This window comes from Erpetoichthys calabaricus, chromosome 10 (genome assembly GCF_900747795.2).
Source record: "Erpetoichthys calabaricus chromosome 10, fErpCal1.3, whole genome shotgun sequence".
Classification (NCBI taxonomy): domain Eukaryota; kingdom Metazoa; phylum Chordata; class Cladistia; order Polypteriformes; family Polypteridae; genus Erpetoichthys; species Erpetoichthys calabaricus.
In genome coordinates, this window is record NC_041403.2 from 159,572,876 (window position 1) to 159,600,544 (window position 27,669).

The window sequence follows — 27,669 nt, forward strand, 5'->3', positions numbered from 1 at the left end:
GAACAAAAAAAAAAAGTTTCACTTTTTGAATGGAATTACTGAAATAAATCAACTTTGTCATGATATTCTAATTTTATGACCAGCACCTGCAGACTTTTCAGCTTTAAGGAGTTTACCATAAATATCATGCAAGCCATTTAGTAATAACAGACATTTTTATGCATGGTCCAAAGTATCTGGACAAACTTTAACAAATATAATGATAATTTTCAGTATATCAGTGAAAATCCTTTACATGTAGTCAATGACTGCCTGAAGTCTAAACCCACTGCCTTCTCCAAGTTTTGGGTTTCCACCCTACTGATGCTTTGCCAGGGCTTTACTGCAGCTGTCTTCTGGTGCTGCTTCTTTGTTGGACTTTCTGCCATCAGTTTTGTCTTCAGCATGTGAACTTCATGTCCAGTGGGGTTGAGGTCATGGGGATTGACTTGTCCATTGAAGAAGATTCCACTTCTTTGCCTCAAAAAACACTTGGTGTGCTGCCACAGTATGTTTTGGCTCAATGTCCTTCTGTACTATTCTATCGGTTGTGCAGCATTTGTGTGAATCTGGGAAGACAGTACAGCCCTGGATACTTCAGAACTCATCCTGCTACTTTTGCCAACAGTCATATCATCAATAACTGCCAGTGACCGACTTCCATTGACAGTCAGTCAGAATGCCCATGTCACGGCCTACACCATGTTTCACAGATGATGTGGTTTGCATCGGATCAGGAGCTGTTTCTTCTTTTCTTCATACTCTTCTCTTTCTGTCATACTGGTATGTATTGATCTTAGTTTCCTTTGTCCAAAGAAAAGTGTTCCAGAACTGGACAGGCTTTTAAAAAATATTTTTTGGCAAAATATAATCTGTCCTTCCTATGTTTGAGGTTTACCAGTGGTATGCCCCTTGTGCTAAACCTCTGTTGCTTTCATGAAGTCTCCTCTTGAGTGTAGACTTTGGCAATGATAGGTCTATCTCCCAGAGAGAGTTCCTGGATTGGCTAAATGTTGTGAAGGGGGTCTTTGTCACCATGGAATGAAATGTGCAATCATCTAGCACAGCGGTCTTCCATGATTATCCAGGCCTTCTGGAGTTGCTGAGTTAACTAGTGTATTCCTTCTTTTTAAGAATGTACCTAATGGTTGATATGACCACTCGTGGTGTTTCTGCTGTTTCTCCAAAGGGTTTTTGTTTTCTTGGCCTAATGATGGCCTGTTTTTACCTGAATGAACAGCTCTTTGGACCTCACAATGAGAGTTCACAGTGATGGCTTCCAAATGCTAATTCCACACTTGCAACTTGAGACCTTCTAACTGCTTAATAGTTAATGTAATAATGAGGGAATTTCTCCCACCTGGCTATGGAATAGCTTATCAGTCAAAACGCCAAATACTTGTGAGACCCTGAAAATAGGGGATCTACGTATAAGAATGTTTGTCATTCCTAAACGGCTTATATATTTTGGTAAACCCCTTAAAGCTGAAATTCTGCACTTAATCACAGGATTGCTTTATTTCACATCCATTGTGGTGGCTTACAGAACCAAAATTCTGAAAATTGTCACTCTCCAAATACTTACGTAATTGTATCTGTATTAGTAATGTATTTGGGTAAGAGATGGAAGAGGGGGAAGAAGTGAAGGACTGAAAATGACCAGACAACAAAGATTTTTGCTTCCGGGACACTTTTGGAACTATCTTGTGGATTTTGGCCAGCTCATCATAAAAAAAAAAATTACCTTTAAACTTTCCTATCCTATATTTTATTGCAACTATGTGGCTATTTTTGTAATTTCCTTTCATATTATAAGTGTAGGTATAGCATACAACAGCTAGAGAGAGAACTCGCTGCTCCTTAAGCATTTCATTCCGAGGCAGAAAATTGTGCCATATACAGTAACCTCTTATCGACCCAACAAAGATACGTTTACCTTTGAGTAGAATTTACACTAATAAAAGGAAGTTAAAGCAATGAAAACCAGTGGTGAAGAATTTCCATGAATGATGCAAAGATTAAGAAAGGCATTTTTGTTGGTCCACAAATCAGACCTGTAATTTATGACCACTGGTTTGAAGATCTGTTATTGGAGTCAGAGGATTTTCTTGGCTACTACATCCATCTGGCTGACAACATACAGTACTTCAACTGTGCAAAACCACAGAGTTCAACATGAAGCTAAAGATTAATTTTCTTCATTCATACATGGACTTCCTCTCTGCTCATCTTAGTGCATTCAGAAATGAACATGGAGAAAGCTTCCACCAGGAAATTGCCATGATTGAAAAGTGACATCTGGGAAAGTGGAATCCATCGTTGCTGGCTGTTTTGTCTACGTAGAGTAATAAATTGCTCTACTTTCCCCTTTTGTATTATTAATATGCAGCCTTTGTCAGAATGCCTCAAATCTCCCAGACTTACCACTGTTTATAAGGTACTGTACCATATAACTTCTCCCCACCTTCCCTTCTACATGTATAACCTCAGGCAATTAGGTGTAGTAAAAGACAAGCAGGAGTTAAGTTACAATTTAAACAATGTATTATTGGTAACATTCATAAATAATAACAATATGCAAAGTACATTTGAATATTGGCAACCATACAACCTGATTAAATAGTGATGTGTAGTTTCAGGCGGCACACGGACTTTTTATTTACTTAAAAATGTCACTAGTTAAGGCATCATTTGTGGTCAGCTTTCCATTGAAAACAGGCCGAAGTGCCTGTTCAACATGGCTGCCGTGCTGCGCTCTTCATTGTGTTGTTCATGGTGTGAGACGCGTCTTCATCAGATGTTAGTAAGAGAGAGAGAGTGAGGTTAAGTAAGAGGTTGTTTTTGGGGTAAACATGAATGCTTCTCACTAATGTAACACTAAATTTCATTGCTTTCCCTAACATACAAATAAAGATATACAAAATATTAAGTTATACGCAAAATTTTACATTACAACGGTATCCTTGGATGAGAGACAAAGGTCATTTGGACCTTTTTAAAGCATGTTGGAGCAACAGACTCGGTTAAAAGCAAATGAAACATTACCATGGACACTGTTGCAAATTGAACGCCACAAGATCTTAAAAATATGTTCTGGAATGTTATCGAGAATTGCTTACCTTCCTGATTTTTCATTTTCCTGAAAGCTCTCTCTACATTGTGTTCCAACAAAATGTCAGTGAAATGACTCCATCCTCACTAACATTTTTCGCATCTTTTACGAAAGTGTCCCTGAATATACGTATGACGTTGCCTATGCTGGGCAAATGTGTGTCGGTGGAAACGTGAAGCGGAAGTGTCCTCCACTGCCTGCCACGGGATTTATTGCAAAAGTGTAGTGACCAGTAAATTATTTTCCTTTTACACACACATGCAGTATTCACACAGGTAAGCAACACAATAACCACCATCGAAAACATTTCTGTGATATTAGAATACTAGGGGGCTTCGCTCGCCAACCCCTCTATCTTGCGCTACGTGCCAGCCACTTCACGTCTCTGTCGCTCGCATATGTGGATTTCACTTTCACCAAACAACATTTCTTAATTCTCGCGGATACGCCTCTTTAGTGGGAAGAAACACTACTTTTCCCTGATGGCAACACGAATTCGATGATCTACACGTCTCTGACTTTAAATATATTGTTTGGATTTAAACTTTATCTCTTTTTGCTGTTCCGTTATTTCACCGAGTAATTTCCATTTGTTTGCGCTAATGCGATCTTTGCTATCATTTTTTTTGAGACTTTCGAATTTTGTACTTCCATTATCTCTAATCTGCTCTGCATGTGTAAAGGGCCAACGTTTTTGAATTCTTTACAACGTTCTGCTTTGTCATCTACTCTTTGTCTTTTACTTCTGGCCCCGGGCCTGGTTAAATCCATCCATCTATTTTCCAACCCGCTGAATCCGAACACAGGGTCACGGGGGTCTGCTGGAGCCAATCCCAGCCAACACAGGGCACAAGGCAGGAATCAATCCTGGGCAGGGAGCCAACCCACCGCAGGACACACACAAACATACCCACACACCAAGCACACACTAGGGCCAATTTAGAATCGCCAATCCACCTAACCTGCATGTCTTTGGACTGTGGGAGGAAACCCACGCAGACACGGGGAGAACATGCAAACCCTGGTTAAATCTCTTGGCACAAAGTCTCGTCTCGCAGGACTTGAATGCATCTCTCTGAAAAAGTCGCGTCTCGTCCCAGGATTTTTTTATTATAATAGAGAGATTGGTTATGCCTAACAGAGGAAAACAATCCGGGACAGAGACTCTTTGTGACCCTTCCCTGTTTGGATCCTGCTCACCAAGTAAGCCCAAACCACTCAGAACAACATTATAAAGTCATTGTTTTCAAAGCTCACCATTTGGTGCAACACAGGGGTTAAAAATGGCAATGTAGTGTGGACAAAAGTCAAAAACGGAGACTAACTTTTAAGGAAAATGTAGTAGTGAGTGTAGAGTAAAGTTGAGCGAAGTGACCACACCCTCCCAGTCTCTTAGTGACCAATCAGGCTTCTTCCTGCAGTGGGCTCCCCACTCCATCTTCTTCTTTCAGCTGTTCCTTTTAGGGGTTGCCACAGCAGATCATCTTCATCCATATCTTCCTGTCCTCCCCATCTTGTTCTGTTACACCCATCACCTACATGTCCTCTCTCACCACATCCATAAACCTCCTGTTAGGCCTTCCTCTTTTTCTCTTGCCTGGCAGTTCTATCCTTAGCATCCTTCCCCCAATATACCCAGCATCTCTCCTCTGCACATGTCCAAACCAACATAATCTCGCCTCTCTGACTTTGTCTCCCAGCCATTCAACTTGAGCTGACCCTCTAATGTCCTCATTTCTAATCCTGTCCATCCTCGTCACACTCAATGCAAATCTTAGTATCTTTAACTCTGCTACCTCCAGCTCTGTCTCCTGCTTTCTGGTCAGTGCCACCATCTCCAGCCCATATAACATAGCTGGTCTCACTACCGTCCTGTAGACCTTCCCTTTCACTCTTGCTGATACCCGTCTGTCACAAATCGCTCCTGACACTCTTCGCCACCCATTCCACCCTGCCTGCACTCTCTTCTTCACTTCTCTTCCACACTCCCCATTACTCTGTAGTGTTGATCCCAGGTGTTTAAACTCCTCCACCTTCACCAGCTCTACTCCCTGTATCCTCACCATTCCACTGACCTCCCTCTCATTCACACACATGTATTCTGTCTTGTTCCTACAGACCTTCACTCCTCTCCTCTGTAGAGCAGTTCTCCACCTCTCCAGGGTCTCCTCAACCTGCTCCCTACTATCGCTACAGATCACAATGTCATCAGCAAATATGGGCTCCCCACCCCATATGTAAGTAAATTCTGGACGAGCCCCCTTATGTCACCAGAGAAGAATGCGCTTGGGCAACAACCGTCTTGGTGGTGCCTACTCAGAACTGTGGGATATGTGTATGGACCACTGAACTGCAAGTGGAAGGCAAAGCCATGTCTACCAGGTAAGCTAAAAGAGAGTCTCCCCTTTTCTAGTGACCAAGTGCGTTTCTGACTGTGAGGGTGTTGTCTTTTTTTTTCCAGTAGTCTTTCTTCATGTTTAGCCTCGCCACAATACTTAATGCTTAAGTAATTAAGTGACAGTCTGTCACAATAAAATATGAATCGATCCGTATTAACTATTTTGAGCCGTAACAGGACTTTATGGTGTCAAAATTGCTTTTAGTATATACTAGATGGCTAAGGCCAGAATGTCCTATGGCCCACTTATCACACTGGTAGGGCTATTTAGGAATTGCCAGCCCACCTCACCAGAAGATAGTTGGAGATGTGGAAGGAAAACCCACAAATACACAGGAAAAGCACGCAAGCAGCACATGGAGATGATTTAAACCCAAGATTCATGAGGAAGCGGTGCTCTCAATTTTTCAAAAATATGATTTAAAGAAGGTTTAAAAATGTTCTTTCAAAAGTGTTCAGTATGGTTGAGATCAGGGCTCTGTGCAGGACACTTGAGTTCCTGGGACACAGTCGGGTAGGAACGGAAAACGGTCTTAGGGCTTGAGGTCAACTTTGATTACATTAGACTTCAACCCGTCTTAGCACAGCTAGTTTAAAACCAGTTTAAATAGAGTATATATGTACATGCAATATATCAAAATGATGTATAATTAAATCTCCAATAATACCAGCCTGTAAAGGAAGCGACGCAAACAAAAGAATCGATCAATTTAAACGGATAGTTCCAAGGAGTCGGTTCACTAAACTGACTCGGAACGCCCATCACTACGTCATTTTGAGAGCCAGCGTGATGACGTACACGTTTGACATAGTGAGCATGCGCCACTCCTTGCCATACTAAGACTACATTTCCAAGTTTCCCTTTAAGTATATTTGCAAAATGCAAATATTAAACGGTATTATTTACATTTATATTAAACTTTAATTGCTCCCCCCCCACAAATCTTCATTCTAGGAGTAGCAGTCTGACCACACACTCGAAAAATGGATAGCGATCGCGAACAAAGGCGTTTCAGTAGCGGGTAATCGCGCGTCCACAGTACGGCGTATACACGCGAGTGATCGCAGTTCTCGGGGGCTCGGAATCCTGTTTCTGTGTCTTCACGTCCGTGTCTCCTTTTACTACTGGTGTTTGGATTTTGAAACGCGTACAAGGTGACAAAGGACCGAAGCAGTGGGTCGCTCTCTATTTCCGTGACATGTCTTGTTGATGGGATTGTCGCTCACGTTCATAGATTTCAGCAGGCCACGCTCTTTCACTGAGAGAGTCGGTGCGATTAACGGGGCTTAGAGGGGCCTCTTGTGGTCATTCTCCGAAACTGACAGCTGTTGCGATCGGGACTAGAAGCGGGCATTTCAGAGTTGAGTCGAATGAAGTCAAGCGACTTTATTAAATCAACGGACTGCAGTATAAAGAGTGCCGGTGCGAGGTTATTTAGCGTCCTAGTTCAAGCTTAATAGTGCAGCAACCGACTGTTGGGTAGCTAATCTGTTCGGCTACAAAATATGATCTGCTCCCTTAGTGAATGACTAACTCGCCTTAATGGTGGCGCAGGCCCTGGGCATAGCATATACAAAAACACAGGACGAGTGCAAGTTTTCTTCTAGTTTTCTAAAAATGTTGACCAGTAGTGTAAATGCGGTGACAAGGCATAAGGATTGCAGGAGTGTTGGACCTCACAAACAGTAGACGGGTTCATCTGTCAGATGTTGTATGTTTTACATAACATGACGAATGTGGTGTGGGATGAGAGTGCATTGGACTGGAATCTTTCTTCTCTCATGGAGGACCGAGGCAATGCCTCTCACACTCCTTCATCTCTGTGTTTTATAATCTGTGAGATTCATGTTAACTTGTCTCATAACAATCAGTTTTGGTTAGGGGTTGTGTGAGTTCCTGTTGCTGAATTTTAGGATGGTTTAGGTGTTTAGTCGTCCAGTATTGCCTTTGGTCTTTTGTGTTTCTTGTATTGACATTTATCATATTGGAGAATCCCTTGATGAGTTTTGTTTGGGTGTGTTTCTAGTTGGGTAAATAGTTTGATAAAACTCTTCTGAATGGACTGTTGAATCGACAGGGATTTGGTGTCTTGGTGAATCAAGTCATTGGTTACATACCATGGTGCGTTGAGTGCCATTCTTATAGCTTTGTTTTGGAGGCACTGAATCTGACGGATGAGTACATTGGAAGCGTATCCCCATACTGGTGCGGAGTACAGTAACTGAGCTCTGATGATGCTTCTGTACAGAAGTATTTTGTTTGTAGTGTTCAGGTTACTTTTTCTATTCATCAGTGGGTACAGTTGGCCGAGTGATCTTCTTACTTTCAGTGATGTGGTTTCTCCACGTTAGGCGGTTGTCCAGTATAACTCCCAGGTATTTTGCCATGAGATGGGACGACCAAACATTGTTATGGTACCAGGCGGTGGTTTGTGCCTTCTGCTAAAAAGGATTGCAATGCTTTTTTCCGGGTTGATGCTGATTCTCCATGTTTGAAACCATTGCTCCAGGGTCGTGACTGCCTCTTGTAGTCTTTTTGTGACAATCCAAGTTTGGGTGGACTTGTAGAGTACTGCAGTATCATCTGCATATTGAGCCAGTGTTGTGCTACTTGTCTTTGGCATATCACTTACAAAGATGTTGAAGAGGATTGGTGAAAGTAGTGAGCCTTGAGGGACACTAGCAGTTATTTTCTTGAGTGATGACCTGATGCCATTTAACTTTATCTGGAATTTTCTTCCTTTAAGAAAAGAAGCTGTGAAGTGAACTAAGTAATTTGGAATACCTGCCTTAATCATTTTGTAGAGAAGGCCATTGTTCCACACTTTATCAAATGCTTTGGATATATCAAGGAAGATTGCCCCGGTGGATCTATTAGTTTTGAAGCCTTCAGTGATGTATTCCACTACTCTCAGGAGTTGATGAGTGGTGCTGTGTCCAGTTCTGAAGCCATGTTGTTCTTCATTGGTTATTTGTAGCTGTTCTGTATATTTTTAGAGTCTTTTCAGTATTACTTTCTCAATGGTTTTAGCAAGAGTACTAAGTAAACTGATTGGTCTGTAGTTCTGTGGGAAAGATCTGTTTGTTCCTGGCTTAGGCAAAACTATGACATCAGCAGTTTTCCAGCATTCAGGGAAATGTCCTAGTCTCATTACCGCGTTGGCAATGTTGGTTATTGCAACGATTGCTTTGTGAGGTAGTGCCCTGAGAGCAGCATTTGGGATGCCATCTGATCCTGGTGCCTTCTTAGTGTTAAGATGATCAGTGATGTTTCTGATTTCTGCTGGAGTAGACGAGAGTGCATCTAAACGCTGTGAACTTATAAAGCCTTTACTCAGAAACCAACTGCATCAGGCAGTACAGTGTTGGCTGTCAGAAAAAAGGGATGAGCTTGAGATACTATGAAAATGTGAAGCTGTGCTAGGACGTTGTTTCACAGTTATCGAATCGGACATACACGATATTGCCAAAACTATTGGGACACCTGCCTTTACACACACATGAACTTTAATGACACCCCTTTCTTAATTTGTAGGCTTTAATATAGAATTAGTCCACCCTTTGCACCTATAACCGCTTCAACTCTTCTGGAAAGGCTTTCCACAAAGGTGTAGGAGTGTGTTTATGGGAATCTTTGACCATTCTTCCAGGTTGGCATTTGTGAGGTCAGACACTGATGTTGGACGAGAAGGCCTGGCTCGCTCACTCGCAGTTTCCGTTCTAATTCATCCCAAAGGTGTTCTATCATGTTTAGGTCAGGGCTCAGTGCAGGCCACTTCTTAAGTTCCTCCACACCAAACTCACTCCTCCATTTCTTTATACCGTGCTTTGTGTACTGGTGTGTGCTCGGTCATCCACAAACTGTTCCCCACAAAGATGGGAGCATGAAATTGTCCAAAATGGCTTTGTATGCTGAAGCATTGAGAGTTCCTATCACTGGAACTAAGAGGCCAAGCTCAACCTCACACCACCCCCCCCCCCCCACCCAAACTTTACATTTGGCACAATGCAGTCAGGCAAATCCCGTTCTCCTGGCATCCACCATACCCAGACTTGTCCATCAGATTGTGTGATTCGTCACTCCAGAGGACACGTCTGCGATGCTCTCGAGTCCAGTGGCGGTGGGCTTTACACCACTGCATCTGGAGCTTTGCATCGCACTTGATGATGTCAGGCTCGAATGCAGCTGCTCAGCCGTGGAGACCCATTCCATGAAGCTCTTTGCACTGTTCTTGAGCTTTTGGAGGTCTGTAGCTATTGACTGTGCAAAAAGGTGGCGACTTCTGCACACCTCAGCATGCGCTGTCCCTGCTCTGTGATTTGATGTGGCCTACCACTTCATAGCTGAGTTGCTGTTGTTCCCAATGGCTTCCACTTAGTGGTATTATAACAAACAGTTGAGCGTGGAATATTTAGTAGCGAAGAAATGTCACAAATGGACTTATTGCACAGGTGGCATCCCATCACGGTACCAGGCTTGAATTCACGGAGCTCCTCAGAGTGACCCATTCTTTCACAAATGTTTGTAGAAGTCGTCTGCATGACTAGGTGCTCGGTTATACACCTGTGGCCATGGAAGTGATCGGAACACCTGAATTCAATGATTTGGCGGGGGTCCCAATACTTTTCACAATACAGTGTACCTTGTGGTAGCTGCGTGTAATAATCAAGGAACAAGATTAGCAGCAGCAGTCATCAAGCTTCACATCCCCTCTGACTAGAAGTTGTGTAATTTGTATGTTAAACCCAATGACACATGACAGAACAAACACACACAGAACAGGAACATACCCAGATGCTACCTAATTAAAATATTTATTAAATTCACACAAATATTTTAACAGCATAAAAATAGGCCTCATCAAATTGAGACAAATTATGAAGATCTGGCAAAATTTAACAGCTACACAAGTTTAAAACCAAAATTTATATTTAAGTAAACTCAGATCATTAATTTCAACAAGTCCAATGTGATGTCCAACATACATATAGCTGAAATATCCCAGGAGCTAAAATGATGAATCGGAATGAAGTGGTCTCAGGTCTTGTTGCTATTTCTAAATTGGCCTCACTTACTTGAGATCCATGAAGCGTATGTCCATAATCAGCAAGATGTTTTTTGGTAACGGGCGTGGTGCTGGTGAAAGTACCGTGAAGACTTGATGCTCGGTGTCTACGTTTGTGACCACAATAAATCCCGCCACGCTTGTCTCAATAATATTTTCATCGGGGCTGTCGGCAGTGCTGACACTGAGAAGATGATGCACCAGATCTCGACCTGGGGTGACTGGCACAAGCTTCAGCTGGTTGTCTTCTTGAGACATACCCAAAGGCAGGCAAGAGTCTGGGATGGTTGGTGCACCAATTTTGTAAATGCGTACGTCAGCAAACCGGACATCAAAGGCGTGTGGGAAAAACCCACCACGGAACCCGTAAAAGTACTCCCGGATTTTCTCATCTCGAGACTCTCGTCGGTAGTCCTTCGAGCGCTCTACCACACCCCCAGATTTAGGAAGCAGCACGGTACGTACAAAGAAGGGGAGGTCCCGCTTCAGCTCATTGTACAGCCTCTCCTGGTCTAACACGATCACAACGTCCACCTCAAAAGCAGATGCTGTGTGCACTAGCGCCTGGTATCCAGAACCTTTCACCCAGCCACAAGTGTTAATCACACAGCCACTCACACAGGCTTTATGATTCATGTCACATCTCTGGTTGAAAACTTCTGCCAGTCGAGAAGTGATCTGTTCAAAAGATAAAAACAGTAACAGATAAGAAAAGCTCTGTTTTCATGGTCACAAAGAGTACAATAAAGCTTAATGAACAAAACAAAGACAAAGAGCAGGACTGTGGAACAACATAAAAATCAGGGGGGAAAAAAAGAGGAGTACGTACAGTATCTCACAAAAGTGAGTACACCCCTGCCATTTTTGTAAATATTTTATTCTGTCTTTTCATGGGACAACACTGAAGATATGACACTTTGATCCAATGTAAAGAAGTCCGTGTACAGCTTGTATAACATTGTAAATCTGCTGTCCCATCAAAATAACGCAACACACAGCCATTAATGTCTAAACCGCTAGCAACAAAAGTGAGTACACCCCTAAGTGAAAAATGTCCAAATTGTGCCCAATTAGCCATTTTCCCTCCCCGGTGTCACGTGACTCGTTCGTGTTACAAGGTCTCAGGTGTGTTAAATTTGGTGTTATCGCTCACACTCTCTCATACTGGTCACTGGAAGTTCAACATGGCACCTCATGGCAAAGAACTCTCTGAGGATCTGAAAACAAGAATTGTTGCTCTACATAAAGATGGCCTCGGCTATAAGAAGATGGCCAACACCCTGAAACTGAGCTGCAGCACGGTAGCCAAGACCATACAGTGGTTTAACAGGACAGGTTCCACTCAGAACAGGCCTCACCATGGTCAACCAAACAAGTTGAGTGCACCTGCTCAGCGTCATATCCAGAGGTTGTCTTTTGAAAATAGACATGAGTGCTGCCAGCATTGCTGCAGAGGTCAGCCTGTCGGTGCTCAGATCATACGCCCGCCACACACGGCATCAAATTGGTCTGCATGGCTGTCGTCACAGAAGGAAGCCTCTTCTAAAGATGATGCACAAGAAAGCCCGCAAACAGTTTGCAGAAGACAAGCAGACTAAGGACATGGATTACTGGAACCAAGTCCTGTGGTCTGATGAGACCAAGATAAACTTATTTGGTTCAGATCGTGTCAAGCGTGTGTGGCTGCAACCAGGTGAGGAGTACAAAGACAAGTGTGTCTTGCCTACAGTCAAGTATGGTGGTGGGAGTGTCATGGTTTGAGGCTGCATGAGTGCTGCCGGCACTGGAGAGCTACAGTTCATTGAGGGAACCATGAATGCCAACATGTACTGTGAGATACTGAAGTAGAGCATGATCCCCTCCCTGGGTCGCAGGGCAGTATTCCAATATGATAATGACCCCAAACACACCTCCAAGACGACCACTGCCTTGCTAAAGAAACTGAGGGTACAGGTGCTGGACTGGCCAAGCATGTCTCCTGGCCTAAACCCTATTGAGCATCTGTGGGACATCCAGGAGCACAAGGTCTCTAACATCCACCAGCTCCGTGATGTCGTCATGGAGGAGTGGAAGAGGATTCCAGTGGCAACCTGTGAAGCTTTAGTGAACTCCATGCCCAAAAGAGTTAAGGCAGTGCTGGAAAATAATGGTGGCCACACAAAATATTGACACTTTGGGCACAATTTGGACATTTTTCACTTAGGGGTGTACTCACTTTTGTTGCCAGCGGTTTAGACATTAATGGCTGTGTGTTGAGTTATTTTGAGGGGGCAGCAAATTTACACTGTGATACAAGCTGGACACGGACTACTTGACATTGGATCAAAGTGTCATAGCTTCAGTGCTATCCCATGAAAAGATAGAATAAAATATTTACAAAAATGTGAGGGGTGTACTCACTTTTGTGAGATACTGTAGTTCAACTTTTCTGATGGAAAGTGATACCACATTTTTTTTTAATCAAGATGGCATTACATTGATTAGAAATAAAACCAAAACATTACTAGTGTTGCTAAGTGACTTGCTTTGACAGTCCAGGTCAGCTCCATGCCCCTTTTTGTGTCTTGGAGCCTCTTAAACCCGAACTGTCGATAGTCATGAACAGAGATGAGCCAGGCAAATGAGGACAAACACTTAACAACAAGGGGTAGGTGGACAAGTATCAGTGCGTTTATCTTATATATAAACATCTACGTGTGGATGGATGTCTGTCTGTCTGTCCCGGAAGTGAGAGGTGGAGTCGGGGTAAGGGCTCCCACCTCCAAGGATACACAAATGAGGCCAGCTAGTTGGAAAAACAAAACCTCAGAAGAAAGAGAAAGTCGCTTAGCTGCTAATACAGAAGTGAGGTGAGTACATCGGCAGAACAGTATCCCTTTTACTTTTCCTTCCACCACGAGGCAAGCACGTCAGCAAAATGAAATCTCCTAGGAGAGAGATGCCCAGAGAAGTTCCTTCTACCCAAGCACTAAAGTTTAGATGGACTGGCGTTAAATTATAATATCTCTCTATTATATAAAAAAAATCTTGGGACGAGAGAAGACTTTTTCAGAGAGAAGAGAAGAGACTTTTTGCCAAGACATGAATTGAAAACATAACAGGTCCAAGCAGGTGCGGGAATAAAAGACAAACAGTAGAAGAAGAAAAGACAAAGAGTAGAAGATAAAGTAGAACGTCGTAAAGCGGTTCAGAAACATTGGCACAATACACATGCAGAGCAGGTCAGAGATTATGAAAGTACTAAAATTCGAAAGTCTGAAAAAAACTGATACTTAAGATCACAGAGCTAACAAATGGAAATTATTACTCTGTGAAATAACAGAACATCAAAAATAGATTGAATACATGGACATAGATAGATACTTTATTAATCCCAATGGGAAATTCATCTATCTATCTATCTATGACAGAAGTATGTAGAAATTGTTTGGCTTTAAACTTTAAGTCAGAGACTTGTAGATCGTCTAATTCGTGTTGCCACGAAGGAAAAGTAGTGTTTCCTCCCAATGAAGAGGCGTATCCGTGAGAAATAAAAGATTTGTTATTTGGTGAAAGTGAAACCCACAAACACTACAAGCAAAATATCTGCATCTACAATAATCTGTTCGCGTTCGCATCGATCAATGCTCAAAATGTAGATTTACACGATTCAGGACCATACGCTATGAGAATCTGTGGTCCCGCAACAATTAAAGCTACAAGTTTAATTTTGAAGAAACCACAATTCGGTCAGATTTATATTTATGATCACTGAGAACTGATGCAACATAGAATCAGACATATAAGAAATTCTAAAGCCAATAATGGTTACAAATCCATACGTCCAAAAGTATCGTACTTTACACAAAATGTATCTGAAAAACATGGACAAAAGTTTTCTTGGATTTCTATATGAATCCGAAAGATTACACTCACATACAGTCATATGAAAAAGTTTGGGAGCCCCTCTCAGCCTGCATAATAATTGACTCTCCTTTCAACAAAAAAAGATAACAGTGGTATGTCTTTCATTTCCTAGGAACATCTGAGTACTGGGGTGTTTTCCGAACAAAGATTTTTAGTGAAGCAGTATTTAGTTGTATGAAATTAAATCAAACTAGCCAACCTGCGGCGTAGCATATGCCACATAATTATGTATTGATGGGTGAACACTTCCTGAACAACACAGTTGTCCAAATGGAGTGGGTTTGAGGATATGACTGTGAGTGAATGAAAAGATGGAACTCTGGAGAGAGCAACATACAACTGTCTGTGACTGAAAACTGGTTTTGTCAGATACAGCCATATCTTTTTGAAAGTTTGTCCCAGTGCCTTATTAATTGTCATTGCAAAGGCCAATCGAACAGGAAATTGTCTGCGTGTAAAAGTAAAAGGCAAATTTGAATCTACGTGGGTTCAGGGAAATCTGGGGAATATGGACAGTTTGTGAGGTAGGAGCTGCGATTGTTTTACACCCCAGTACATTGCAGTGAATGCTGAGAACAGTCAGTCCAGTGCCATTACTGAGACTTCTTGCTGGCATGAGGTTTCTGAGAAGCATGACGACTGAACCAATTTTAAGTTTGACTTTATGCGGAGGCATGCCAGTGGGAGTAATGGGTGCCTGGCGGGTCATGGGAATAACGACGCCGGATCGGCAGTCGGCATCGTTTATGGTCAGAACTACGACGGCATGTTATCATCTTCGAACCTCCGACTTTCGTTCTTGATTAATGAAAACATTCTTGGCAAATGCTTTCGCTCTCGTGCAAATTGTTGACTCTGTAATGCGTGTGCCATGGTCGTCTGCTTAGTGAATTGTTGGTGGGCGGTGCTCGGTCTTGCATTAGTCTTGCTTGCCATGGACTTAGTGAATTATATATATAGATGTGAAAAACTGACCGCACAAATGTGGGTCCCCTTGTAATTGTGCTGATTTGAATGCCTGTCACTGCTCAATGCTGTTTACTTGTAACACCAAATTGGTTGGATGAGCTCGTTAAGCCTTGAACTTCACAGACAGGTGTGTCCATCATGAGATATAAAGGTATTTAAGGTGGTCAATTGCAAGTTGTGCTTCCTTCCCTTTGACTCCCCTCTGAAGAGTGACAGCATGGGATCTTCAAAGCAACTCTCTAAAGATCTGAAAACAAAGATTGTCCAGGTTCCTGGTTTAGGGGAAGGCTACAAAAAAGCTATCTCAGAGGTTTAAACTGTCAGTTTCAACTGTAAGGAATGGAATCAGGAAATGGAAGGTCACAGTTGCTGTTAAACCCAGCAGGTCTGGCAGGCCAAGAAAAATACAGGAGTGGCATAGGCGCAGGATTGTGAGAATGGTTAGACAACCCACAGATCACCTCCAAAGACCTGCAAGAACATCTTGCTGCAGATGGTGTATCTGTACATCGTTCTACAATTCAGCGCAATTTGCACAAAGAACATCTGTATGGCAGGGTGATGAGAAAGAAGCCCTTTGTGCACTCACGCCACAGAGTCACTTGTTGTATGTAAATCCTCATTTAGACAAGCCAGATTCATTTTGGAACAAAGTGCTTTGGACTGATGAGACAAAAATGGAGTTATTTGGTCAGAACAAAAAGCGCTTTGCATGGCGGAAGAAGAACACCGCATTCCAAGAAAAACACCAGCTACCTACTGTCAAATTTGTTGGAGGTTCCATCATGCTGTGGGGCTGTGTGGCTAGTTCAGGGACTGGGGCCCTTGTTAAAGTCGAGGGTCAGATGAATTCAACCCAAAATCAACAAATTCTTCAGAATAATGTTCAAGCATCAGTCACAAAGTTGAAGTTACGCAGGGGTTGGATATTCCAACAAGACAATGACCCAAAACACAGTTTAAAATCTACAAAGGCATTCATGCAGAGGGAGAAGTACAATGTTCTGGAATGGCTGTCACTGTCCCCTGACTTGAATATCATTGAAAATCTATAGGATGATTTGAAGCAGGCTGTCCATGCTGGGCAGCCATCAAATTGAACTGAACTGGAGAGATTTTGAATGAAGAATGGTCAACAATACCTCCATCCAGAATCAGATACTCATCTAAGGCTATAGGAGGACAGCGTCTAGAGGCTGTTAGATTTACAAAAGGAGGCTCAACTAAGTATTGATGTCATATCTCTGTTGGGTGCCCAAATTTATGCACCTGTCTAATTTTGTTATGATGCATGTTGCATATTTTCTGTTAATCCAATAAACTTAATGTCAGTGCTGAAATACGACTGTTTTCATAAGGCATATCAGATATTAAAAGGAAGTTGCTACTTTGAAAGCTCAGCCAATGATAAAGAAAAATCCAAAGAATTGAGGGGTTCCCAAACTTTTTCACATGTATGTAATAAACGAACATGTGACGAATTGTCAGCGGTAATAGTTTTGAAAGACGGAGATATCTAAGACAGAGTTGATAATCGTGTTTATCCAAAAGCACAGCAAGATTCGTCGCAAGCGGCAGATCCGGGAAATGATTAGCGCATAGGGCCTGCACGGGGGTTGGCGAGCAGGGGGCACAGCCCCCTAGTACACATTAAAAACTAAGAGTGAGAAATGGGCGATAGTATGGGACAGAATTATTAGACTGTCCGTGTCTCAAGTGACATTACAATATTGGTGTATATGTGAGGTTGGAAGTGACTTATTGATTAAATAAACACATTTGCTCCATCTGTTGTAGAGTATATTCTTTGCAAAGTCCATAATTCATGTTCTTATAGGTTTCCTCCTGCACCCCAAAAATGCATGTAACCATAATGAGTGTGTTCAATATGAATTGGTGAGTCTGTGTGTGTGTGTGTGTGTGTGTGTGTGTGTACACATGCATGCAACTGCACCCTGTCGAGGACTTGTGTCACACTCATGGTTTGTTTTTACCTGACATCATCGACTTCTGTCCACATGGGCTCTGGATCATCACCACTTTGTAATGAACAAAACTGATTCTGAAAGAGGATTGTGGAAATTGCCACATAACTGCATTTGTTCTTGTATACATGCACATTCTGCATCTTACAGCAGTCTTGTTTTTGATCAATAATTCTGTTCGTGATAGGGCACAGTGGCACTTTAAACATTACCACTTTTATGACTCAGACTCAAATAATCTGGCATTCTATTTTTTTTAAAGTGAAATCATAGCCAGCAGGCCCACATGACCACAGAACACCTTCTGCTGGAAAAATGACCGCATCTGTGAAGGATTCAAATCCATGCTGCTATGAAAAATATATAAAAAGATGCCACATTCAGCATGTCCTATTACTGAAACCAGGAATTAAAAATATATATTTGATAAAAGCAAGGGATAAATTACCTTATTATATAGCTTGATATTGGTTCCAGGAGTTGTAGACCCAAAGTGGTAGATTAGCGGTGCCTGTACTGAAAAGCCTTCCTCCACGTCTGCTGGCCGCTCAATGCACAAGGCTCCCATGGTGCCCGGGATGGCGATGTTTCCCTGACCTACATCCAGCTCAACAAGCGTTGGCCGCCGGCCAAGTCGAACTGCATAGTTCAAAAGTAGCCTGCATAGTGTAGATTTCCCAACATCCATAGGGCCGCAGACCATCACCTGTAATGAAGGACATAACATTATGATAATCTTTTACAGGACTTTTGTTTGATGAAATAAAATGTTTTAGCGTGATGGTTTAAATTAGTTTTTTTTTACATCTTATGGCCAACAAGATAACAATGACTACTGAGTCCTCACAGGTGGCACAGTGGTAGTGCTGCTGCTTTGCAGTAAGGAGATTGTGGGTTCGCTTCCCAAGTCCTCCCTGTGTGGAGAGCGTTTCGAGTAGTGAGAAAAGCACTATATAAATGTAAAGAATTATTATTATAAGGACAACAGCAACTGATACATCATATTTTGTTAGAATATACTGTCTGAGGAAAAAAACCAAAAACTTGTTGACAAACATAATTATGCTCCATGGTAAAAAATCTCTCTATTATTATTATAAAAAAAAAAAAATCTTGGAAGGAGACGAGACGTGATTTTCTCAGAAAGACACTTTCAAGTCCCGCAAGATGAGTTTTCGTGCCAAGAGATTTAACCACACCCCAGGTCCGGAAATAAAAGACAAAGAGTAGATGACAAGGTAGAACGTCGTAAAGAATTCAAAAACGTTGGCACTTTACACATGCAGAGCAGGTTAGACATAATGGAAGTACGAAAATTCGAAAGTCTCAAAAGAAGGATAGTAAAGATCGCATTAGCACAAATAAAGGGAAATTATTACTCAGTGAAATAACGGAACAGCGAAAAGAGATCGAATATATTGTTCGGATTTAAACTAAGTCAGAGAGTTGTAGATCGTCTAATTCGTGTTGCCATTAGGAAAAAAAAAAAATAAAGTAGTGTTTGTTCCAAATGAAGAGGCGTATCCGCGAGAATTGAAAGATTTGTTGTTTGGTGAAAGTGAAATCCCGTAACAGAAAATTTCAAGCCCTGCGAGACAAGAGCTTATGCCAGGGGTGTTGAACTCCGGGCCTGGAGGGCCGCAGTGGCTACAGGTTTTCATTCTCACCCTTTTCCTAATCTTTGAGTAGTTTTCACTGCTAATTAACTCCTTTTCCCTTCATTTCAATAGCCCTGTTTTTAAGGATTCAGTCCTCTGAATTGATTTGTTTCTTCATTAAATGGCAGCCAAACAGAAATGAGATGTGAAACGAGCCAACAGATGACCAGCTAAACTGGGATTTCAAACTCCAACCAATTTCACTCCAGTCTCTTAATGAGAAGTTGATTCTTGATGTTAATTAAGCCCATTATTTAATTCAGTGGCTTGTTGCTGCTCTCATTCTGCCACAGCAGATATTTCCAAATTTGTTCATTTTTCTGTTTTTTCTAAGAACACCGTCAAAATGCTTTGGTGACCTGAGAGACCAACCTTACTGAGACCTTCACCTTTATTTATTTTCAGATTTGTGTGATGGGCACAGGTGAGCTGGTCATTTGGTGGCTTGTTTGATGTTTCATTATTGTTTGGCTACTAATTAAGGAAAAAGAGACAATTGAGGGGCCTGAGACAAGTTAATTAAAACTAAAGAAAAAGAAGTTAATCAGCAGTAAAAACAGCTCACTAATGAAGAAGATGGTTAGAATGAAAACATGCAGCCACTGCGGCCCTCGAGGACCGGAGTTCGACACCTGTGGCTTATGCAAAGAGATTTGAAAAAGTCCTGCCCACATAACCACGCACACGGTTCCATCATTTCTCATTTGTGTGAATGCTATTGTCAGATATATTTCTTGTAGAGAGAAAGAAACGATATTCACTCACGAGCAGTTACATCGTGACAACTCAACGTATAATTCCAAACACGGAATCAAAATTCAATGTGATATTGACGAATAGGTAAAAGCGAAAAGAGATTGAATATATGGACACAGGTGATATGACAAAAGTATGTAGATATTGTTTGGCTTTAAACTTTAAGTCAGAGACTTGTAGATCGTCTAATTCGTGTTGCCATCAGGGAAAAGAAGTGTTTCTTCCCAATGAAGAGACGTATCCACGAGAATTAAAAGTTTTGTTGTTTGGTGAAAATGTAATCCACATACGCGAGCGACACAAACGCGAATCTGCTGGCATGAAGCGCAGGTGAGGGGGTTGGCGAGCGAAGTGAGCAGGGGGCAAAGCCGTTGTGGATTTCTTTTAAATAAATGTTCTGAAGTCAGTCTGCAATGGTGTATATACAGTATATATTTATTTTAATTCAAAAGATCTATTGTAGAGCAGCAACTGAACTCTCTGGTCTACTTGTGCCACTGCGCTTAGACAAAGATTCTAAAGCTTATATACAGTAGACACAGATAAAAAATGACCGATAAATGCGGTTAATCGCCCTTTATCAACCTCTTGAGTCATAATTCACTTTTTTACATGTTAAGAGTCTTCACTGCCCCCAGGGTGGAGGTGATTTGGTCTTCCTAGGTAAATTGGGTGCAATTGTTAGAGCTTAGTCATGGGGACGAGTCATGATCACCGTGACTGCCTATCACTGAAAAACAACAGCAACTCGCAACCAACCCAGTGGCTGAGAAATGCTGCTATAGACATTGGAATAGTTACTAGGACAATTACAAAATTAAAAGTACACAACTTATCACATGGTCTAAACTACGCCATCTTTTAGGTTAGGATAAAGGAAATTCTGGTCTTTAATGGTACTCATCAGCCACTTCAATTTTTTAATAAATTTTTGCATTTATATTGCGCTTTTCTCACTACTCAAAGCGCTCAGCAATTGCAGGTTAAGGGCCTTGCTCAAGGGTCCAACAGAGCAGAGTCCCTTTTGGCATTTTTTACGGGATTCGAACCGCCAACCTTCTGATTGCCAGTGCAGATCCCTAGTCTTAGAGCCACCACTCTGCTTTTATTACGTACACCTTGCGAGTACCGGATTGGGACCCCCTTTTGCTTTTAGAACTGCCACAATTCTTTGTTACATAGATTCAACAAGGTGTTGGAAACATTCCTCAGGGATTCTGGTCCATATTGACATGACAGCATCACGCAGTTGCTGCACATTTGTCGGTTACACTTCTATGATGCCAATCTCCCTAACACCACATCCTAAAGGTGCTCAACTGGATTGAACTCTGGTGACTGTGGAGGCCATTTGAGTCCAGTGAACTCATTGCCATCTTCAAGAAACCAGTTTGAGATGATCTGAGCTTTGTGACATGGCGCGTTATCCTGCTGGAAGGAGCTATCAGAAGATGGGGTCATAAAGGGATGGACATGGTCAGCAACAATGCTCAGGTAGGCTGTGGCATTTAAAAAGATGCTCAATTGGTACTAAGGGGCCCAAAGTGTGCCAAGAAAATATCTCCCAAATCATTACAACTCCACTAGCAGCCTGCATCATTGATACATGGCACCCATGGATAATAAAACCTTTCTCCACAGTAAACAAATTATTGCAGGCTGAAACTTCTAGAAACTAAGAAAAGTGATTTCAATAAAATATTTAGACATGAAGAATTTAATGTCAGAATTCTATACAGTAATCCCTCGCTATATCGCGCTTCGACTTTCGCGGCTTCACTCTATCGCGGATTTTATATGTAAGCATATCTAAATATATAACACGGATTTTTCGCTGCTTCACGGGTTTCTGCGGACAATGGGTCTTTTTACTTCTGATACATGCTTCCTCAGTTGATTTGCCCAGCTGATTTCATACAAGGGACGCTATTGGCGGATGACTGAGAAGCTACCTAATCAGAGCACACAGTTAAGTTCATGTGTGCTGATTGGCTCAGCGACGGAGTGCTGCATTAACCAGGAAGTCTCATCTCACTCATTCAGCATTAACGTGCTCCTGCTACTGCTTCAGGGGCCGTGTCCAAGCGCCAACAGAAGATGCAAATGATTGCAGAAAAGGTAAAAGTTTTGGATATGTTGAAGGAAGGGAACAGCTACACCGCTGCAGGACACCATTACGGCATCAATGAGTCCACGATTCTTTTTATTTAAAAAGGAGGAAAAGCATATAAGATCTACGGCCGCAGTGTCCTTTAACCAGGGTGCAAAACGAGTTGCAATTGGACGTGATAAGGCGATAGTCTGGATGGAATCTGCTTTAGGGATTTGGATTGAAGAGTGCTGGAAGGAGAACAACGGCGGTGCTAAACAGTCGCCTGAAGAGGCTCCTTTAGAAGAGCTGTAATGCTCTCCTTTGTTGTGCAGTAAAATTAAACTCATTGTTATCGGACAAGTCGTCGTGTCATTGTTGGTGAGTACCCATAATTAATTATCTACGTACAGTACTTATTACATGTACATAGTTTAGTGTCACTGTACACACATTTTACTGTATACAATTTTTCTTGCATTGTACGTATTTATTGCTGGTGGCCTGTCTGTCATAATGGCTGTAACATATGTGATATTGGAGACGCTCGATATCTTTAAAATAATAATTAGGTTTTACTGTATGTAAACTGTGTTTACATACATAATTTCAACAGAATCTTACCTAATATCTAAGAGAATACAAAGGGTTTATGTTGTATAATTGTGCAGGAAATGTTTATAATAGTGTGGGAGTTTATAAGGGCTTAAAATATATAAAAAGAACCATATGAACATATGGTTTCTACTTCGCGGATTTTCACCTTTCGCGGGGGGTTCTGGAACGCAACCCCCGCGATGGAGGAGGGATTACTGTATAGCTGTTTCAGCCAAAATGACAAAGGATGACTTATGCAAGTTGTGTAAATCTTTACTTAAAGATTTAATTTAAAAAAAATCTATAAAAAGAAATGTCACCATTCTTGTGACAGTGTCTATCCACAAATCGTAAGGTTACTCAACAACTTATTATTATCATAAACTGTCACATAAAAAGAATTTACTATCCATACGTACAAAATACATATTAGATAATCTATGTTGTATATATACTGTACTAGTATTCAAAAGTTTGGAATCTGAGAAACGTACATGTTTTTGATACATATACCATTAAATAACACCACACAAAACAAACATCCATTGATTTAATCCACTCACCCTTGGTCCTCTTTCATTCTCCTTTTCAGCCTGTTGTCTCATTTGTTCAAGAGCAGCATGGGTATTAAGATAAAGGAGCATTGGGGTGTCCCGAGAAACATAAGCCACCTTAGGAAAACATCACAGAAGCACAAAAATAATTAATGTTTGCCCAACTGTTTGCTGTACTTTTTACAAATTATGTTTATATACACTCACCAGCCACTTTATTAGGTACACCTGCTCAACTGCTTGTTAAAATAAGTATCTTACCAGCCAATCACATGGCAGCAACTCGATGCATTTCGGCCTGTAGACATTGTCAAGATGACCTGCTGAAGTTCAAACCGAGCATCAGAATGGTGAAGAACGGCGACTGAAGTGACTTTACACGTGGCATGATTGTTGGTGCCAGACAGGCTGGTCTGAGTATTTTAGAAGCTGCTGACCTACCAGGATTTTCACGCACAACCATCTCTAGGGTTTAAAAGAGAATGGTCCAAAAAAAGGGAAAACATCCAGTGAGTGTCAGTTCTCCGGGCAAAAATGCTTTGTTTTTGCCAGAGTTCAGAGGAGAATGGCCAGACTGGTCCGAGGGGATAGAAAGGCAACAGAAACTCAAATAACCACCGATTACAACTGAGGAATGTAGAATAGCATCTCTGAACACACAACACATCAAATCTTGAAGCAGGTGGGCTACAGCAGCAGAAGACCACACCGGGTGACACACCTGTCAGCTAAGAACAGGCAACTGAGGTTACAATTTGCACGGGCTCACCAAAACTGGACAACAGAAGATTGGAAAAATGTTGCCTGAGGAAAAAATGTATCAAATGTGGTCTGAGATATGGAGATGGAAGGGTCAGAATTTGGTGTTGACAACATGAAAGCATGGATCCATCCTGCCTTGTATCAATGGTTTAGGGTAATGGTGGTGGTATGATGGTGTTGGGGGATATTTTCTTTGTACACTTTGGGCCCCTTAGTACCAACTGAGTATCGTTTAAATGTCACAGCCTACCCGAGTATTCTTGCTGAACACGTCCATCCCTTTACGACCGCAGTGTCCCCCCTCTTCTGATGGTTACTTCCAGCGCCATGTCACAAAGCTCACATCATCTCAGACTGGTTTCTTGAACATGACAATGAGTTCACTGGACTCAAATGGCCTCCACAGTCACCAGATCTCAATCCAACTGAGCACTTTTGGGATGTGAAGGAATGGGAGATTCGCATTATGGATGTGCAGAAAGCTATTATGTCAATACTAGTCATTAAGCCCGTTACAATAATGGGCGCTAGAACAGTAGTGCATAAACATTAGTAGGAACAGTCTATATTAAATGGCAAGGGACTTTGACCTCATTGTGTTTGTTGATCGTATTTTTCTTTCTTTCAGCCTTTCTTTTGTTGATGTTTACTTGCTGTGCTGACCGTTCTTCGTGGCTGCCACCGTGTATTGTGTGTCTTTAATTTTCTGTGACAGTAATACTGTCTTGTACATCTGCTGGCTTGTACGTCCGTAATATACCTTTAATTTTCTCTGGCGGTAATAAAGGCGTGCGTGTCGGTAATATGCCTTTTAATCTTCTCTGACAGTAATACTGGCTTGTATGTGGCTGTAATATGCGTTACTGTATTGTGTACCTTTAATTTCCTCTCGCAGTAATACTGGGTTGTATTTCCATAAAACGCCTGTAATTTTCTCTGACAGTAATATCGCGCATCGCACCGTGCCCCGCGCATGCGCACTTCACCAGAAGACGCCCACACACAGACACCTGGACGCACACAGGGATTTTATTAAAGAGGATGGACCAAAATCCCTGATGAATATTCCCTGCACCTTGCCGAGTCTATGCCATGAAGAATTACAGCAGTTCTGAAGGCAAAAGGGGGTCCAATCTGGTACTAGCAAGGTGTACCTAATAAAGTGGCTGGTGACTGTATTTTATTTTATGGACAACTTCTCAATGTTTTGATATTAATCACATGCAATGAACCCATAAACAAACACACTAATGTAATGTAAACAATTCGAGGCTGACCTCAGTTTTGCCAGTAAGTTGCACCGAGCAGCCCTGCCAGGTAAACACAGCAATTTTGCATCCCGACTCAAACGTGTACTTCTTATTGCGGTTCAGCTCAGACCCATAGATTTCTGCCAGGCCAGAAAGCAGCTCCAGCTGTACTTTATCTCCAGAGTCCACCTCAAAGCGCAATTCTGTCTCCTTTTCCAGGTCAAACTTTACACCACCTTTCTCATCTTTGGAAGGCTCCTCTGTAGCCATAGTATGCCCTGAAAACAAATCGGTAAATTGTTAAGTGGACCAGGGCATATTCAGATCTACCTTTAAAGTCAAACATCACTCATTGCAATATGGTACGGCTGTTTATATCATTTAGTTTCTATAATTCTACAAAAAATAAAAAGTTTGATTTGTCCATGACTGTAGACTCTCTTTTGTCCTCCATCAGCGTAATTATTTATCTTGAAGGGGGGGTCCAGCTATACAATGACTCTAGAATCTGTGGGTCTCTGTGCTAAAAGTGGAATGGGTGAGTTTGCTGGTTCTTAAAAAACTGCATTTTACAACCACTTTCATCACCATCTTAGCCAATCCCACTTTTGCAGTGAAAAGCACAATAATGCCAGTATACATATCACATTTGTTTTACTATGGTATTAATATTGCCCTGCAAAATATAAACAAGAGCTGCACCCACTTACCCATGAAACCTTGCCAAACCTCATACAATATTAAAGCTTTATTTTCTGAACAACATGTTGAATTTAAGAAGCATAGAATATTCACAATGTTTGCCATTCATATGTTACAAATTTTAATTTCTGTATCATACCTTGAAAAATAATTATAACTGATGTTGTTAATGTGGTAAACCAAGAAGATACTTGAAACCAGTCCGAAATTGCTTGGCTACAGCTGGTTCAATTTTGGAAGCTCAAGATCGGGTGCATATGCCGAGCTATGGCAATGTCACATGATGCGATCTGTCCAGTGATTTTCAGTCACAGAGTTCATTTGCATAATCTTAGGCAGCAGGCGACGTACTCCTGTTAAACCAGTCACATAATGTGACATGCCCGGCAATTCACTCCTACTGGTCTACAAGTTCAACTAGCACTGGTTTGAATTTGTTGTATGATCGATGAGAACTGATAATCAATTAATGCTCATCTGGAAGTGCGATGCATATAAGGCAACAATGAGAAATAAGGAACTCGCGTGTTTTGGACCTCACAAACAGAGGAGGAGCTCACCCGTCTGACGTCTCTTGTTATACGTAACCCAGTAAAATGGAAGATAAAGAAGAAAAAAGATGAGACTGTGGCTGAACAAACCATAGCCGTTAACGTTCAAGATTAAAAAATTTAAATATTGCATAAAATGATTATGTGTTAACTGCAACATATCTGGGAATCTTTTGGGAAACGCACCCCAAAACAATAATGTCGTGAGCTTAAATGATGTGATTTTTACAATGCCATGAAAATGCACTAGACAGTCTAGACTTTTATCAGCTATTACACGCATTGAATCCACGTGTAAAAGCAATCATCGTCTGATCATATTTTCCTTTTTTTTCGTACTAAACAAAATGAACAAGAGCCGTTATTAATACAACGTATCTAACCAAGAACATGATTGGCATGTTCATTCATTTCATTTGACGTTTAAAGACGTCAAACTTAACTTAAGTGCAATCGAAAATGGCCTCTTGTGTGCTTAAGTTTGCCTTACAATTGATCGGCGTGTTGTTCGGGGCTGTTCTTGCCAGCATTACCAGGATGGACCCCCTGTTCCCCGCACACCTGGCCGAGATTAAGTGGGTTTGACTTCGTTTTAGCAAAACACGCACTACTTTAAACTGCATAAAATGCACTTTCTTTCCCTGCATACTGATACATGCGCAACTTTTAAACTACTCCAAAGACAGTGTCAAGCGTACGACAGACCTTTTTATTGCAATCGTTTTACTTACCGGTTTAGTTTTTCGCTTATTCAATTTTTCTTATTGGACAGCCTAAAAAGAAAACACGTTCCGCACACGGTTTCATCCCGTAAACATTAACTTCCGCTCTTCCGGCGAGCCTCTTTCCTATCGGCCAATCAGCATTGGCTTTGCCGCAAAGATTTATGGGACTTGACGTTTACTTGCCATGAGACAAGATAATGGCTTACTACTGCCTCTTGCTTAATTCACATACAACTATATAAATAAATAAATAATCATAAATTCTAAGATTCGACGTGATCATTTATGAACAAACACTATGACGATTTTAGATATGAGTAGTTAGAGATTTTATCGTGACAAGAAATCCACAGTATAATGGAATTCTGATTTTTTTCCACTCAGTGGTACCCAGGACATGAAAACATAAGCTTTAACAGCTGCGCTTTCCTATGATTTTTATCACAAAGAGGAAAACGCTGATTCAGATAAATGTCACATTAGCAATTATCTTAACATCACATCTCTTTTGTCCACAAAGTCGAGGCCACGATCCTATAAAGTAGTTGCGTGGCTCTTACATGAGGATATATGTTATTCTTCAGGAATTGATTAGAAAATACTTTGGAAG

At 41.5% G+C, this 27,669-nt stretch overlaps 1 protein-coding gene across 1 annotated transcript; it reads right to left on the bottom strand.

Annotated features, from left to right (window-relative positions):
- Positions 1-10,295: 10,295 nt before the first annotated feature.
- On the bottom strand, positions 10,296-27,203 carry clp1 (cleavage factor polyribonucleotide kinase subunit 1). Its single transcript, XM_028812248.2, has 5 exons — positions 27,066-27,203; positions 25,109-25,359; positions 23,079-23,186; positions 17,864-18,121; positions 10,296-11,233 (listed from the first exon to the last, which is right to left on the bottom strand). The coding sequence occupies exons 2-5, from the start codon at positions 25,349-25,351 to the stop codon at positions 10,562-10,564; spliced, it is 1,281 nt and encodes a 426-aa protein (XP_028668081.1). The 5' UTR covers positions 25,352-25,359; positions 27,066-27,203; the 3' UTR covers positions 10,296-10,561.
- Positions 27,204-27,669: the final 466 nt, after the last annotated feature.

Excerpts from the sequence above, each read along its gene's own strand:
- clp1 (XM_028812248.2), bottom strand. The coding sequence starts at position 25,351 with ATGGCTACAGAGGAGCCTTCCAAAGATGAGAAAGGTGGTGTAAAGTTT. Across the intron at positions 23,187-25,108 it reads AACTTACTGGCAAAACTGAG|GTGGCTTATGTTTCTCGGGA; the intron begins GTCAGCCTCGAA and ends TGTTTTCCTAAG. Across the intron at positions 18,122-23,078 it reads AGAATGAAAGAGGACCAAGG|GTGATGGTCTGCGGCCCTAT; the intron begins GTGAGTGGATTA and ends CCTTCATTACAG.